This window comes from Dermacentor silvarum, chromosome 1 (genome assembly GCF_013339745.2).
Source record: "Dermacentor silvarum isolate Dsil-2018 chromosome 1, BIME_Dsil_1.4, whole genome shotgun sequence".
NCBI lineage: Eukaryota > Metazoa > Arthropoda > Arachnida > Ixodida > Ixodidae > Dermacentor > Dermacentor silvarum.
The window spans coordinates 360,166,458-360,182,844 of record NC_051154.1 but is presented as its reverse complement, the minus strand read 5'-3'; the positions used below and the strand labels follow the sequence as shown (position 1 = coordinate 360,182,844).

The following is a 16,387-nucleotide window of genomic DNA, read 5'->3' as shown; positions in this document are numbered from 1 at the left end:
AGGTGAACGTACATTGGGGGACCTTCTTTTTTTTTTTTTTGTCATTTATAAACTTGTGAAATGTGTGCAATAGGTGGCCTATTTGTGTCTTGTTGAAAGCGACTTTAAAAAATATATATATAGGTTTCACTGCCTCATCATCGTCAATCACCAGCCGAAAAAACTGAATTTCTTCGTAAGTAAGAAGCATAAACTGAAATTGACGAGTGCACTGAAAAGTTCGCAATGCCAAGTTTGGACTGCAATCCTCAATTTCAAGTTGTGTTTAAAGGCAGAGGAAAAATTCAGCTTTATCGCGCAACCCCGGTCCGTATACTTTTGCTCACGGGTGTACATTGCCGGACAAAGACCTCTCCCATTGATCTCTAATTGTTCCTTACTTGCGCAAACTCGCGCTATGCCTGCAAATTTCCCAATTTCATCACGGCGCATAATTCACTGTCGTCCTTGACTACACTTCCCGTCCCTTGGCACCCATTCTGTAGATATTAGAGCACCAGTTATCTGTCCTGCTAATTGTATGGCACATACCTGCCAACTCTCTCAACGTTATCGTAAAAAGTTTACAAATTTGGGCTATTTGAATGATTTTACTAGTGTTGCGTCAAGTTTTACAAAAAGTAGATTCTGTTTGCGAAAATGTTTTAAATGTGTTGGATGTGGTAAGCAAGATTGAAGAAGAAAAAAATAGCGTACAAGAAAGAAATTGCCATGGTGCCTGTGCTTTTGTGACAATGCAAGGGGCTAAACAGAGGGCTACCTGCTTCATGCAAGTTTGCTTCCTGAAGCAGTTGAAATCGGCAAAAGCAATGTTGTCGAAAAAGTCACTGATCTGAAAACACTTCATTCCAAGTGTCTGCTGTGCCTAGCTTGCTGCTTCTTATGTGGCGAGTCTAAAAGTAAATAATCGTAAATAAAGCGTGGCTTCATGCTGATAGCCGAAATTCGCCGTGCTGCAGTTCCGCGGGTATTCACATTTTTCCAGATCCATACGTGGCTATGGCTTGTACGGAGAGCTTGCTTCATTTTCCCAATTACTAAAACTAAAAGCTTAAAAGTTAATGGATTTTTGTTGATTGGCAACTAATTTTCGTGTATCAACCGTCACCCCGTGATCGGCACCGCTGAGGCCATTGTATTTCAGAACGGCTATTATTAAATATTACCTAATGTGTTCGTAATAATGCCCTGTATAATGAGCGGTGCACATCACTTTAGTGTATAACACATAGCTCCATGAAGAGTGAAAAGTTTTGCTCAAGTCGAGGAAAGTTTTGCCGGCAACTAAAATTTACCTGTTAACAAACATATTTATTTATGCACGCTGTCTCTTTACAGCAACACTTCCTCCTGCAGTAGATAATCTTCTACTCTGTGATTTCTAGAATATCAAAGTACCTCCAACTAGGTTGGCGCACAACTGGCACCTAAAGTAACTTGTAGATGGTGGTATACAGGCAAGCCTTTATTCACACGACTTCTTATACATAAGAGTGTTTCCTCGTTAGGGAGCCCCTCAACAGGCCCTGTCGGAGAGAGAAAGAAAATGATTTAATGAAAGGCAGGGAGGTTAACCTGGACCGAGTCCGGTGGGCTACCCTACACTGGGGGAAGGGAAAAGGGGAGAGAGGGGGGGAGTGAGCCAACCTAGTTGGAGGTACTTTGGTATTCTAGAAATCTCAGAGTGGAAGATTATCTACTGCCCTGTCGGAAATGTTGATTATACATTGGAAGTTGGTAAAACACTGTCTAGGGGGCACGTTACCACAATAATTTTTCAAACCGATTCATTATTAGAGGAGATAGGATAAATGAAGATGTCGCGTCACCATGCTGCCAGGAGGCGAGCCTCACTGCCAACATACACACACTCTTCCTTTGCTTCGGCTAGCGTCCGTAAGCGACATTCCCTCTCTGCCTTCTCCCATACGGGAGCTAAAGGATCTTGTCACGTTTACGTAGAGATTTCTGCCGCCTTTTATTCTTCTTCTTTTCTGTTTATGCTGGGTGGTGTTCTTCCAATGGAAATATTGCACTTTCTGCGTTTGATGGTTTACTGAAGTCACATGCCATAATCAGTTATGTTGAAGGTAGTGCATCTGACATAGACATCTGTGCGTGTGAACTTGATTTTTTGGCAGGAAGGGGGGCTCCTTTGAAAGGAAGGGCACACAGGCTTTCATTTGAAATTTCAACTGTTTTTGTTCCATACAGCAGTTTGATATTTAACAGACTTAAGGCTGTCGGCATGTGATTTATGCACCAGGCTTGTTGGTTTTCAACTCCCAAACCTGGTGAGGAGCCGTTTAAGCAGCATTCTCGTGCCTGTTGGTCACAATATTAATCGTCATAATAGACAATTACAGGTGGCACTTGTACTCTTCCAACTACGCAAGCTCTGGTAACCATAGTAACTATATTTAAATACAGCCAACATAGGGAGAAATCAAATGTCAGATTCGCAAGCATATTTGATTTGTACTTGAAGCTTTCAAACATTTGTCCGCCCTTACTTTAGGTTTTTGGGCTGTGTTTGCATTCACTTGGTATTACTGTATATTGGGTGCCTACTAGTGTAGCATTGAAGAAAGCAGAATTGATTCCTGCAGGTTTTTTTGGCATGTTTTTAAAGCTTGAGTAGTGTTTTCGAGAGGAATTCTGAGCTTTGAGCCAACTGCAGTTTCCCCATTTGTGTACATATGCAACTTGGAAATGCTCTTCTCGTTCCGCAACTACTAAACCAAATAGAATCTTTTGTCATTTAGAATTTAAGTAAAAAAATTCTAGTGTTTAGTGGCCACTGAACTTTGAACTGCGCTCTCGAGTATGGCAAAAAACAAAATAGGCTATGGTTTCCAAGAAGCATTGAAACACAGAGTTTGTAAACTCTTAACTCGTAAAAAAAAACGTTTTAATTCTGAAAACTGTACCCAACGGTGCACACCACATATTGGATGTTCACTCGCATATAAACAGACCCCCCCTCCCCGTGTACCTTTCCCATGGATTTAACGAAGGTTGTGCATAAACTGCATGTGACCTGCCATTGACATACAGAAATAAAATCGTATCAAAGCAAGACATTTTATGTTACATGGGCTTTAGTTAAATCGCAGTTTATCTTTGAGAAAAAGCCCGCACTTGCGGCCTCGACTCTGACATGCCACATGTTTGCTTGACTCTGCTTCCCATAACCTCTTTGAGCCACTGTGTGCACTATTGTGCATGCCAAAATAGTGCATCAAAAGTAAAAGCAGTGAGGAAAATGATATTTAAAATATGCCAAATATATATTGAAACACTTCCATTTGGACCTGTGCTGTTAAGTTTGGATAATATGTGTAAAGTGTTTGTAAGGTGGACGGCTGAGTGTTTGCTCTTGAGTGTCAGTATGTTGTCATGCAGCGAGTTCACTTCTTTCGTTGTCTTTCACAGTGCTTTACATCAGGTATATTCGTTAAGTGACTGAATAGGTGCCTTCCCACTGTGCTAGACATCAATGTAGTTTATGTTCTCGCGTATGTTCTCGCGTCTGACGTTCCTGTAGTAGTTGCGTGGAGTCCACATTCTGTACACTAGACAAAACTTGATAAAGAATTAAGTATCCTTTATCAGTTCTGCAGCTTACACTTTTCATATTTCACGAATATGCAAGAAATGTGGTGAAACTAAATTTTCCATAGACAGAATGAATTGGCCCCCGGAGGGGATAATATCAACACCGTCTGGTGTGTCTTGGAAAGGGCCATGCTTGTTACACATCCAGCTGGCATATTGCAATTTTTCCGTGACGGCTCCCTGTCGCGGTCCTGCGGTGGTCTCTGCTCTGCATGAGGTTGTGGGTCCGATGCCTGATGGAGGCGCTTGCATTTTGATGGGGGCAAGCGCAAAAACACTTCTGTACTGCACTTAGGGTGCATGTTAAAGAACTTTGGTGGTTTAAATTAATCCAGAGCCCTTCGCTACTGCACCTCTCGTATCTCCACTATTGTTTTGGGACATTAAACCCCATAATAATTGTCTGTGACAACAGAACTGTGTTGACATCAGAGGCATGCTATCTTTAGCCAGGGGGAGGTATGCTCAATCGTTCGCTTTCGGCGGTAGAATCACTTTCACGAGACCTCATGTGACTAGCACAGGACTGGACCGTTGTTAGCACAAATGGGCAACGGCATTTCTGACACAGTGTCGCGCATGCTGTCTTTGCACTGTCGCTGATCGCCCAAGTGTCCGGTCATGTGAAATCTTGTGAAAGTGATTGTATCCCCGAAGATGAACGGTCAAGAATTCCACCCCAGGATGGGTCAGATGGAAGCAAGGTGGGTGCAATGGCCTTCCAAATTTAGGTTGTTGTGCGAGCTTGTTAATCATATGTGAAAAAATGTTTGGAAAGAAGAAAAAAAAGAAAAGTGCATGACTATGTTCTTTTTTTTTTTTCTTAATTACTTTGATTATAGTGCTGTTATTCAGCCTGTTCAGGTGGATTGCCTGAGGAGGCAGACACAGCTTGCATAACAAATCATATTGGCCAAAAGCGTTGCTAATTCTCATAAAAAATGCATTTCATTCCAGCTACCATGTTCCAAACTTCCAGAGAGTTGCTTTTTCCAGAGAGATCTATTTCGTAGTATGCTTTTAGGATGGACATCTTGAAAGTTGTGCTAGTGGTAGGATTTCTGCTGAGCAAACATGACCTCACTGCTGCTTTTCTTCAATTTTGCATCTGCCACATGTGCCCTAAAGTGAAAAATCAAATAGTTAATGAGTAAATATTCTTAATTAGCTACTGGGATGTTGCAATTTGTCCACCTCTTCCAAAAAATCCACCTGAAAAGTCAGAAAAGTGCTGTCTCAGGTAAAAAAAAAAATCAACTTGAAGACAAAAAAAAAAAAAATTAGACAGGTGGTATGCTGAACTGTCCATACGAAATTTGACCTCTGGCTTCTCGGTTCTTTATGAAAGGCCTGTTGACTTGCACTGATAAACGAGATATTGTTATTGCTGTGCCCTGCCAATCTCTGATGAAAGTGCTCCCTTCTTGCTCTGTTTGTGCTGCAGCGGTCATAGAAGGAGTGACCATAAAGGACAAGCAGGAACACTACGGTCTGCCCACAACCGAACCCAGTAGTGTGCCACAGCACACTTGACTTTGCTGTTTGTTTGTTTTTTCTTGTAACCCATGCAGCAGAGATCTGGGATGGGATCCTCAGTGCATTGATGGTTTTTCTTTCCATATATTTGTCCTCTTCTCATTTCACTCGCACCTTTATGTTGTTTTTAAATATTTTGTTGGAAAAGCCTTGAAGTTGTATATGACGATAGCATTCTAGATTTTTCAAGCGCCTCTCCAGGTTGGTGGGTGCTGAAAACTTTTGATGCGAGGTCTGCAGAAACAACCATGTACATATGTCCATTCAATAAACATGTATGCAAGTTTCATTTGCTGCGATCGCAACTTGTGGTGTTGGGTGCAAACTCCTGGATGATGTGAAGTTGTGAGAGATGCTCCGCGGGGTGTGTTTCTGGATGTTTTGAGTTGCAACCCTCCCCACTGTGCATGTGCTGCGAGTGCTATACCTGGGCACGGGCTCTTAGTGGTGCAATTGCGGGTACATGGGCAGGCAGGTTGGAGTGCAGGTAAGGACGAGCAAGCAGTTATGGGCTGCTGTGCCATTGTGCACTGGTACTAGTGCTTGGGTCAAGTTCTACGAGTGCAGATGAAGGCCCAGAACTTGACTGCTTCAGCTTGACTTGTACTATTGCGATGCCACTTATGAAGCAGCCTTTGCTAGAGTTGCTAGTAAAAGTGCTCTGGACAAACCGTGCTAAACCGGTGCACGAGTGGTGTTACTTAACTATGTGCACAGCTACAAGGCCTGTGACCCAAAGCACCATGTGTATTAGTACCTGCATTTCCCATACACAGTTCTCTAGCTAAACATTTTTGTGGTACGGCTGTGCCTGTGATGGTTAACTCTTAACAGAATACTTGTATGCCCTGTGAAGGTATTCTCATTATATTATAATTTGTAATTACTCAACATCGGCGCTTGGGCTTGTTAGTCATGACTCATGTTGTCCACACTGCAGATAGCAGATGCCTTAAAGGAGTACTTGCACAATTTTTTATTAAGTAGCTTCAGACTCTGGTCACGCTGAGGCCTCATTTCCTCATATGCACAGCAGATCATTGTCTTTTAGCATGATCAGTTTGGAACACTAGCCAAATGCTGTGTGGCTGTAGGCTCAAAGCAGGCTTTCTTAGGATGCAAGGTGGATGTCACAGGCTATCACAAATTGCCAAGGCATGCACAAACCCGTCTGGTGTAGAGAAATTGAGGCCTCGCGTGGTGATTGATGAGTCGGTAGCTATTCACTAAAAAAAAAAAAAAATTGTAAATACACATTAATGTACCTGCACTTTAGGGTTACTCATAGCGTTTGTTTGTCCCATCACTTTGTCTTAAAATTATTTCTGTGCTCACAGTACAGCCTGTAGTGACTGGTCGGTGGCATTCTGCAAACAGCTTCAGCCTTAATTCCTTCACCACCTGTCTATGCAAGCAGACTGGAATAAGCCAGAGATACTTTTCTTAAGCTTCCATGAACAGGCGCCCAATTTTTTTTTTCTTGTACATTGCCCGCATATTTTCCCAGTAATACATGCAATGCAAAGTGGCGGGGCCATTTGGAGTCAATTAACAAAGCAGCGTTGTCGGTGGTGATTTTGGCCATAAACTGTGACCATTTGTTGGAGGCACTGTCACGTTGCACAGTAAACCAATGTGAGAAAGGGTGCAGTATGCCATGTTAACATACCTAGCTAGTTCATATCCACAACTGCTCTGTGAAGGTGAAGTTTTAATAAATGTTCGTTGGTACATCTTGCTACATAAAATTTTAGTGAGTCATGGGCGTTGGCCCAAAATTTGTTTGGCAATATGTTGCATTTGCTGCTTATTTGAAAGTCCTTTTAGAACAATGCTACCCATTTTGTGTTTGTAAGAGAATTTTTTAACGTTAAGAAAACTTCTACTCTGTAGACATGAGCATGTGGGCCAAATATTTTTCAGAGGACTTTCAATCCAGCATAATAGATTACTTGCTCTCTCTCCTGCAGCTGACAAGGACTTTGCTTTCTTCCGCCCTGTGAAGTGCGATGGCCCATTGACGCACGCCATGGAGCACATGCATGCAAACAGCTCTTCAATTTTCTTGGAAAACCGCTGCTACCCACTTTCCGAGAAAATCGACAAGGGTGTGAATTATTAAATTAATGCATCAATTAGTGTAGACCGCTTATAACGTAAGTTGCCGGAGTCGCGAATATTCGCACTATAAGCGGTACCGCACTATAACCAAAATAACTATTTTATTGCGATAATGGACACTCCAGGCGCATTACTGCCGTCGCTTTCACCGTGCTCTAGGTTCCGTATTCGCTTACTAAATAAATTAATAAGCACGTCACGCGTGCACAAGCAAACATGAACACATCTCGCTCGTTGGCCGCGGAAACGAACTGTCAAAACGCTCGAGTGACGATTACGAAGCGCGGCGAGGGAGTTGACCTTCATGCTATCATGCCTCTCGCTTCAATGCTACCTATGAGCTGCGAAAACACGGCCTGCGGCGGACTTTCTCCGTAGCAGTTTGCTTTCAAGAGAGGGCCAAAGCGATCGCATCGCAAAGTGCATCGTCGCAAATTACGTCTTGCTTCGGTCCACTGAAACCGTTCCGCATTGTGTTGCTGGCAAAAATACTCTCGTTCTCTTTGCGCCATTCCCGAACGCAAGTTTCGGATTCTCTGAATGCCCGTGATGCGGCCCCCTTTCCGTCCGTCTCCGCACACATGATCACTTTTCTTTTAAATGCGGCATCATGATGAACTCGGTACTTGCAGCTGATAGAGCAGACGCAGAGAACGTGAAGACAGATGGTAGACTATTGCCTAAGCACATGGAGGAAGCTACGGTAGCTAGGCTCGAGGGTAGCTACGCTCGACGCGCGTGCGAGGCGGTCATTTTGAAATGCCGACGGGTTTATGGTAACGCAGATTTAGGGTCGTACTCGATTCGAACGCGCATGCAATTTTTGGACCTGTTGCATCAGAAAAAAAGAGCGCGTTAAATTCGTGTAAATACAGTACTCATGGCTTGAGGGGAGCGTTTGCCATCTAGGTTGACTGCCGAACTTCCAGGCAGCCGCACTGTAACCGGTATTTCGTGTCCCGCAACTGCACTATAAGCGATACGCGTATACATAGAGTGCTATGGGAAAATTAACGGGAGTCTGAAAAGACCGTATTATATCCGGTCCCGCACTATAAGCGGTTCGTTATAAGTGGTCTATACTATACTACTGATTAAGCAGTACGCAACCTCCATTAAGCAGGAAGCTGCATGTTCTCAATTGCAAAAAGTTTTGCAAGAAAAGTTTCCCGTGCTCAGTTTGTGAGGTGCAGAAATGTGCTGCATGCCTTTCGGTATTATATAAACACTGCTTGTTTCTCTCAGGGCAGAAACACTTGGCATGGCAGCTGGAAGTGCACTACGAAATGTCTGCAATTTGCCACACCTCCAACTGGGCTACATTTTGATGGAAAGTATGTTACCAGTAAACTAGTGCAATTTAGACATTTAAGAAAAATCTTTTTTTTTTTGACCAGCAATTTGCACTTTGTTGTGCGTGTTATAACGAAGACGCATACGACACGAAAATGCCTTCGTTAATATCCGATATTCGTTATGAGGATACATGCTGATAGTAGCGAGAAAAAAAGTTGCAACCACGTTAAAAGAAACTGAAGTGCGATGCCTCCGACGAGCCACCAAAGGGTCTCCAGCGGGTTTTGACGGCCCGCTAGGTGCTTGGGCCGATACGTGGTACAGGAACGTTAAATTAGAAATTATTACATGCACGCCCTTTAATTGTACCGTTGCCCCGTGCAACCAAGCCGCGGGCCAGAATGCGCGTCCAAACTGTGCCATTTTAACATATATGTTCTTTTTCATATACATTTCCTTTCACGCATTTTAAGTTGCTCTTGCTGATCGGTACAGTCTGCACTCGATTTTTGGAGACAGGGGTTTGCACGCGGACCTGCACTCCGTTACTACAGCCGTCAGTTTAGCGCGTGCGTGTGATCTTGTGCTCGATCGACAATGAAGTCTACCAATTTTCGTCGCAGGACTGGCGTACTGCCTGTACGCCACTACGCCTAAGCAGTGCCGCTCGCATGGCAGTTGAGTCGCCAAAGTTCCGGCTTGGTCTGGTCGACGTGGCGGCAACTTTGCTCACAGCCGCCATGTTTTCAGCATCGTGCGAACGGATCATGTCCGAAAGTTGAGCGGCATCCGAAATGATTTCAGGTGGCATCTGAAAAATTCGTTGGCGAAGGTGTATGTTGCATTTTTTGCCACCAAAGTACATATTTTGTGCCATGTGCAAACAAATTTACTCTATAACGGGCACAGTTCACATTCTCGGAGTCGTTGTAGCAGAATACTACGTAACATTAAAGCATGACTAGTTTTTTTTTTTTATGCGTGACATCAATTTGACTTTCTTTGTATCTTGTACCACCGAGTCACCACGACAGGCGTCACTGCCTGCTGATGAACTTTTCCGTTGATTCAATGTGCGGATCAAGTGGAAATAATGGAAACCTTGCCAGCTATAACAAAATTGTGCAGTGTCAGATTTGCTGTTAAGCTGATGACCCGAACTGTTGTCAGTAATTATTTAATGTGTAATGTGCACTTTCGAGTTGTCCCTTGTAACCTGTGACTACATCTGTTGCTTGGAAATTATTAGCACACTACAGGTACAGTATGCAATACTGAACTTTGTAATCCCAGTGGCAACAGACAGACATGTTGCCTCCATGCTTCGTAAAAAATCGAGGTGCATGGCTGCAGCTAACCTGCAAGGAAAGTGGAGAAAGCTGCGTTTACGTTACGCAAACCATCATAAATTACAAAGGTTAACGCAGTCAAGTGCACCTTGTGGTTATTGCAGTAAACACCAGCAACAGCTAATGCTTACTTAGAGGAGGACTGACACACAGTATCAAAGTTGTAGAAACTATACCACATGCCTCTCGCACATAAAAAGACGTCACTTAATACAAGATATGAATGTTGAGAAATATAACATTTTAATTTGATACTAAAGTTGTCTCAAAGTGACGGACCTGGCGTCAACGACGTTATTGTGACATCACAGCACAGAAAAAAATTTGCTGAAGTCGTGTACCAGTAAAGTTAGTCTTGCTCAGCGAAAAAGAATTAACCGTGAAAAAGTGCCGTGCGAGTTCGTTGTGGCTGCACAGGAATGGAGCGAGCCAATGTATTGCGACATCATGATGCATTTGGACACCAAACCTGAAACTGGTTTATAGAAACAGGTATAATTGTAGATTATTTAAGACACTCAGGTGCTTGTCAATGTTTGCTCTAGGGTTCAGAGGGTTTCCATTTTTTAATGCAAGAGAAATGACAAAAATGTGATGTCAGTGTTGTTTCATTTAATCAAAAAAGAAATACATCAACTCTTGGCTCGTGGAAGTGATTACTGGGCAAGCATCTCAAACAAATTTCACTGAATCCAATGTCAAGCAGAATCACTTGTATTCAGTCGTGGCATTTGCAGTCAAGAAAAGGTTCACATACTAGTGCTGCTTGAAAGCAGCATGCAGTCTCAATTTGTTATGAAGGCAAAAAAAGAGTTATGGAACTCCTCAAAATGAAGAACTTGACTACTACTGTTGATATGCTAACTACCTACCTACATAAATTGTCCGTAGCAGTTGCAGTACTGAGTTGTTGAAGGCAATTTGTGTAACAGCTTGTTGCTGACAAGCTTTCTTGTGCAAAGTGAACAGTTCAAAGAATCTCCAAGTTATGCACGTTTCAACTTTTCATGTAGTTGCATGGGCCAGAAATTGCATTCTGGCTATGGCAATTTATCTAGTGCCACAGGAACAATGCAATGCATGCCCACTAGAAAGGATGTACAGCAGGCCTACAGTGGCACCCAGCATTTCTATTCACTCAACCCAGGGTTAAACAAGGATGCCTGCTCTTTGCAGATGCAGGAATAACATAAAACAAGTCAGGATCCTTTGGACATAACCTAAAAGAAACATATCTGCATTCCTTATATCAGCATGCCGAGCCACCAATGTAAGATAGAAACCGAACAATGATGCTTGACACACGCGCACACACATGCACACACACTGCGGCATCTAACACAAGCTGCAACTAGGGAGCATGGCTCCCTTGCATGAACACGTGGGATGGCTTGCGAAGTTACTTGCCAACCGCGACTCGGACTACTACGAGATCAAGCAATGGTTTGTCCCTTGGCTGATACCCGAGTGAACAAAGGAATCTCACAAGCCGCACAGACTGCTTGCGACACTGGTGCTTACATGTCTTGTCGTCCACGGCGTCGCACATTTTAAAAGCTCGAGGGGGAGTGCGCACGTAAAGTACTGGACGCAACGGTTCTTGCACGGCCGCTGGATAAAAACACAAAGGCGCGGCCTGCCGCGTCAGGCGGGCTGCAATGAGAGCAAATGTCGCAGCCGTAGTTGCATTCTCGGCTGCTTGACTGAGCCGAATGGCGCTAGCTGACAGGGATGGGACGGTTTCCACGGGTGACGACGTTCCAAGCGCGTTCCCGACGCATTTTCTATGCAGATCCCAGACAGTCCCCGACTGGTGGCGCCGCAGCGGACGACACCATTTTCGATGCACGCGGCAGGCCACACCTTTTTTTTTATCCAGTGGCTGTGGCTCTTGCAAGAGAACTCGGTGTGCATTAGCAACTAATATATCTACTGAAGAGTGAAGAAGTGTAAGAGTGGGGTTTAGGATTAATATGCAGAAGACAAAGATAATGTTCAATAACCTGGCAATGAAACAAGAATTCACGATTGCCAGTCAGCCTCTAGAGAGTGTAAAGGAGTATGTTCATCTAGGTCAATTATTCACGGGGGACCCTGATCATGAGAAGGAAACTTACAGAATAAAATTGGGTTGGAGTGTATACGGCAGGCATTACCAAATCCTGACTGGGAGCTTACCACTGTCGTTGAAGAGAAAAGTGTACAATGATTGCATTCTACCGGTGCTAACATATGAGGCACAAACTTAGAGGTTAACAAAGAAGCTCGAGAACAAGTTAAGGACCGCACGAAGAGCGATGGAACAAAAAAATGCTAGGCCTAACGTTAAGAGAGCGGTGTGGATCAGAGAGCAAACGGGAATAGCGGATATTCTAATAGACATTAAGAGAAAGAAATGAAGCTGGGCAGGCCATGTAATGCATAGGGTAAATAACCAGTGGACCATTAGAGTTGCAGAATGGGTGCCAAGAGAAGGGAAGCGCAGTCTAGGATGGCAGAAAACTAGGTGGGGTGGGGATGAAGTTAGGAAATTTACAGGTGGAAATTGGAATCGGCTAGCGCAAGACGGGTAAATGCAGATCGCAGGGAGAGGCCCTTCGTCTTGCAGTGGACATAAAAAAACTTGGAGGACGCTTAAGCTTCGCCTTTAAGAGTGGAACACGATAGCGTTATCGGCTACATTCGCATCATTTTTCTTTATGAGTAGGCTTCACTGCAACACACAATGTGGGAAAGGCAGCTTACAAAGACCAAGCTTACACTGATCCCCTTGGCTTCACTTTTAAACACAAATGCATTGCTGGGAAGACCTTTTTACAGGAGCAAATTAAGCCATCATAATGAAAATGTGAAGGCCCTAGAACCTTTTTATTAATTGTTTGCTGTTGCCCAGAAGTGCGTATGTCCAAAATTTAGGAAGGCTTGGTTTTCAACATTGCCCTCAATGTTGCCTAGAACCAAAGTTAAGCCAAACGCCATCAGAATTGGAGGACGCATAAGCTTCGCCTTTAAGAGTGGAACGCGATAGCATTCAAAGATCCCTGGCTGCTTATCAGGTTTTTTTCTCGTATATTCAAATTACAGTCCGACGCTATCACGCCTGTAGGTTGTGGTTAAGTCATACTTAACGATTTTTCCGACGCATTTTACTTTGAGAAATTCAATTTTTTGTTCACGAACGCCTTGCGCCACGTGGTCAGGGTGGTTCGGGATGATGTGGTTGGGCACGATTATTTCCGCCAGACGCCGGATTTTCTGCGACACGGGGCCCTTAACGCTATTGTGTTAAAATAGGCCGATGATGATGTCTACTGAAAAAACTGACTCCTGCTGCTGTTACAGATGCTGTATTCAGAGCAAAGCCAACTCCTTGGCTACTTTGGCACCCGGGGTGGCAGGGGGGACCTTTCTTCGGCTTGACTGGAAAAATGACAAACTAGAAGAAGAGTGTCCTGACTTCATTAAAAAAAAAAAAAAAATGGACAGCACAGTGTGAGAGAGAGGGGGGGGGGGGGCAAGAAGACTAAAAGGCAGAGTGCAGTACCACTGCTGAATTACATAGACAATTGGGGGAGCAAAAGCCAGTATGCACAGGTGAGAAAAACAGCCTGAACTTTTGGGCTTTTGACAATAGTACAATTATTACGGTTTCCAGTGGAAGATGGATACCAGCAGAAAAGAGTTAGTTACACAAGCTGGTAATCAGTTCTGACACAACACCTAGTACCGAACAACTCAGCGTGCACACGTCCTTCTAAGGATGAGACTGCTGGTTTAATAATCTCTCCTGCACAGTAGGTCCGTTTGATTTGCCTGCACCATTGTGAACAGGTTCATGGCAATTCACAAGTAAATAAATTGTGCAGCCGTCATGTCCGACTAATGTGCACGGAGTGTGTAAGTTAGGTCCTGAACTGCAGGTATGATCGGCTTCTGGGACGTAAATACACACCACACTTGCATAGACGCACCAGACATGCATAAGCAGAGTCTTAATGGCGCTCGCGCCCGTGTGCTGCGTCGTCTGCTGCGCTGCTGTTTCACATCTGTACGCCTGCACCAAGTCAGCACCGAGAGTGGAGTGGGTGCAGCACAATCATGAACCAGCCCTGCACCTTTTGAAACGGAACAGCGTGGTTCAGCGGGTGCCATTGCTGCACCTCTGAAACGAATGGCACAGTGTAGCACCTCGTGAATTGGTTCAGGCAGTGCAGGTGAATCGAACGTACCCTAGGTACGTACGAGGGCTGGTTCACGATTTTGCTGCACCCACTCCACTGTAGGTGCCGACTTGGTGTAGGTGTACAGGTGCAGCAGACTACGCAGCACACGGGTGCAAGCGCCATTAAGACTCTGCTTATGCATGTCTGATGTGCCTATGCAAGTGTGGTGTGTATTTACGCCCCATATCTGCAGTTCAGGACCTCTGAAACTTAGGCACTCCATACGCATTAGTCGGACATAACGCCTGCACCGCATCTGCACTGCAGAAATCTAGCTGCACAATTTCTGAACTTCTTGTGAACCACCGTGAACTGGTTCACAGTGGTGCTGGCAAACCGAACGGACATCTAGCATGCCAAATGGGGGAAAAAAAAAAAATGGAGAGTGCAGCTGGAAAGTTGCACTCTGGCACATGACGTGCTCACGAGAGTAAAATTGCTCACCTGTTAATGAAGGTTTTACAAGGGAGAAAAAATTAATTCTTTACAGCACTGAATCAGTGACAGTTGTACTACAGTGGCTATCAGGGTCACACGATGCTACATTGCGAACAATGAATTTTAAGTTCAGTAAACAAGACCTCGACTTCTCACATGATTAGGGTGCCAAGTGGTCATTTGAAGTCAAGATTACCAAAAGATTACAGATCAAGCATAATCATGGTATTCTCAAACAAAAGGCAATGATCACCATCAACTTCCAGACATAAGTGGCATGCGTGATACCTTTCTTGACAAATACATAAAGCACTATCCAGTACTTGCACATTGTCTGCCTGCAAAGCCTGGCTTCATTAGACCAGACGAGGCCAGTAGGAACAATATACAGATAATAAACACTCGTCATATAATTAATCAAATTCACAGATCTGGTGAAGGCGAGTGCACTTCGACCCACGACTGATGAACCGCATGTACCATTTATGTGTAGCCACATAACCAGAGCATCGTAACCACCTTCTTAATGAAGGTGTCTCCTCGGAAGTGCCTGCCTGTTGCGTAAGACCATTGCTACGTCTAAGACAAAAACAAGGCCGCAGTTAGAACGGGGAAGAACTGTGCGCTTCACTGTGCGTACAATACGTAGGGGCGCTTCTCTGAAACTCGTGAGCATCATAAACGAGAATAACATCCAAGAGCTTCAGGACGACCGCTACAATAATGTTACACAAAACGTTGCAAAATGAGGGCCGACAGTTCTTCCCACAACGTAAAACTGCGCCGCAAACTAGCGATACGGAGCTTTTCTAATAAGCAGCATAAACACGGCCCGTTAAAAGCCCACTACGAGGTTTGTAACGGGCCCGTGATGCATATCAATACATACATGACATGACTGGCACAAGTCGAGCCCTGCAAAGCACCTAACAGCAGCACAACGGTGGTGGTTGCGGCGACATCAGCACCAGTAGCAGACTCATCGCACTTTATTTTTTTCTTCTTTCCCGCAGACCCCCAAAGGATAAGAGAAGACAGCATTGCGGGTAGGGCTACTTCAGGCACCGTTCAAAGTACGTCGCGCCGATGTAGCCTCCAAGCATGGCCTTCTTGACGTTTTGTTCGAACAGTCTCCGGTTGCTCTGCAGAACTTCGGCGGCGTCCTTGTTGAGTGGGTCCTCGGGGTTGGGCTCGAGGAAGAGGTACTGCAGGCCGTAGACAATCGAGTTGACCGTCAGCACAGGCTTCCAATCTTCGCGCAGGATGTTGAGGCAGACGTTGCCGTCCAGGTCTATGTTCGGGTGGTAGACCATTGTGTCGCACTTGACCTTGGGGGGTTCGTGCGGGTAGTTTGGGCTTACACGGAAGCTAAACACAAAGCGACCGTTTCGGTAGAAGCCCTCGTCGGGGCAGATAACCAGCTTGAAGTTGAGCAGATCGTCCGGATCGGGGAACTCCATCTGACAGGTCTTCGGCAAGTTCAACTCGTTGATGTCCTTCGTAATGCGTAGCTGGGCCGCAGAGGCACGCTTCTGGCTCGCCGGCTTGTTGCCCGTCGCCTCACCATCCTTCTGTTGCTGCTTGAGGGAGAAGAGCTTGATCATTGTGACGCTCGTCTACTCCGCAAAACGAAATCACAAGAGAGAAAGCAGGCACACCACGCACACAACGATGCCTCTACGCCTAGCACCTAGGCCTTCCCACACTGCACCGCGCGGCAGCTAGATTGACCCCTCGCCATGCTGCAGCCCTGTTTCGCCTGTCTGCCCAGCGCCTCCTCTGGTCTACCGCGTGTAGTTATGCAAG

At 44.8% G+C, this 16,387-nt stretch overlaps 2 protein-coding genes across 5 annotated transcripts in view; one reads left to right on the top strand and one right to left on the bottom strand.

Moving 5' to 3' along the window:
• LOC119437440 (DNA repair protein SWI5 homolog) overlaps positions 1-6,566 on the top strand; it is a 37,266-nt gene extending 30,700 nt beyond the window's left edge. For 3 of the 4 annotated variants that reach the window (XM_049660548.1, XM_049660547.1, XM_049660546.1), the window contains one exon: positions 5,063-5,443. In XM_049660548.1, coding sequence (XP_049516505.1) covers positions 5,063-5,151 — 89 coding nt within the window. In that variant the 3' untranslated portion in view covers positions 5,152-5,443. Of the gene's footprint in view, positions 1-5,062; positions 5,444-6,442 lie in introns of those variants that run through there. The other variant, XR_007465051.1, reaches the window with a different exon arrangement.
• A 3,965-nt stretch (positions 6,567-10,531) lies between these two features.
• Positions 10,532-16,306, bottom strand: LOC119437439 (NEDD8-conjugating enzyme Ubc12). Its single transcript, XM_037704469.2, has one exon. It carries the CDS (start codon positions 16,183-16,185, stop codon positions 15,634-15,636), a length of 552 nt encoding a protein of 183 aa, XP_037560397.1. The 5' UTR covers positions 16,186-16,306; the 3' UTR covers positions 10,532-15,633.
• Between the last annotated feature and the right edge of the window lie 81 nt (positions 16,307-16,387).

What these genes read in the sequence shown, in the direction of transcription:
- LOC119437439 (XM_037704469.2), bottom strand. Translation starts at nt 16,185, where the DNA reads ATGATCAAGCTCTTCTCCCTCAAGCAGCAACAGAAGGATGGTGAGGCG.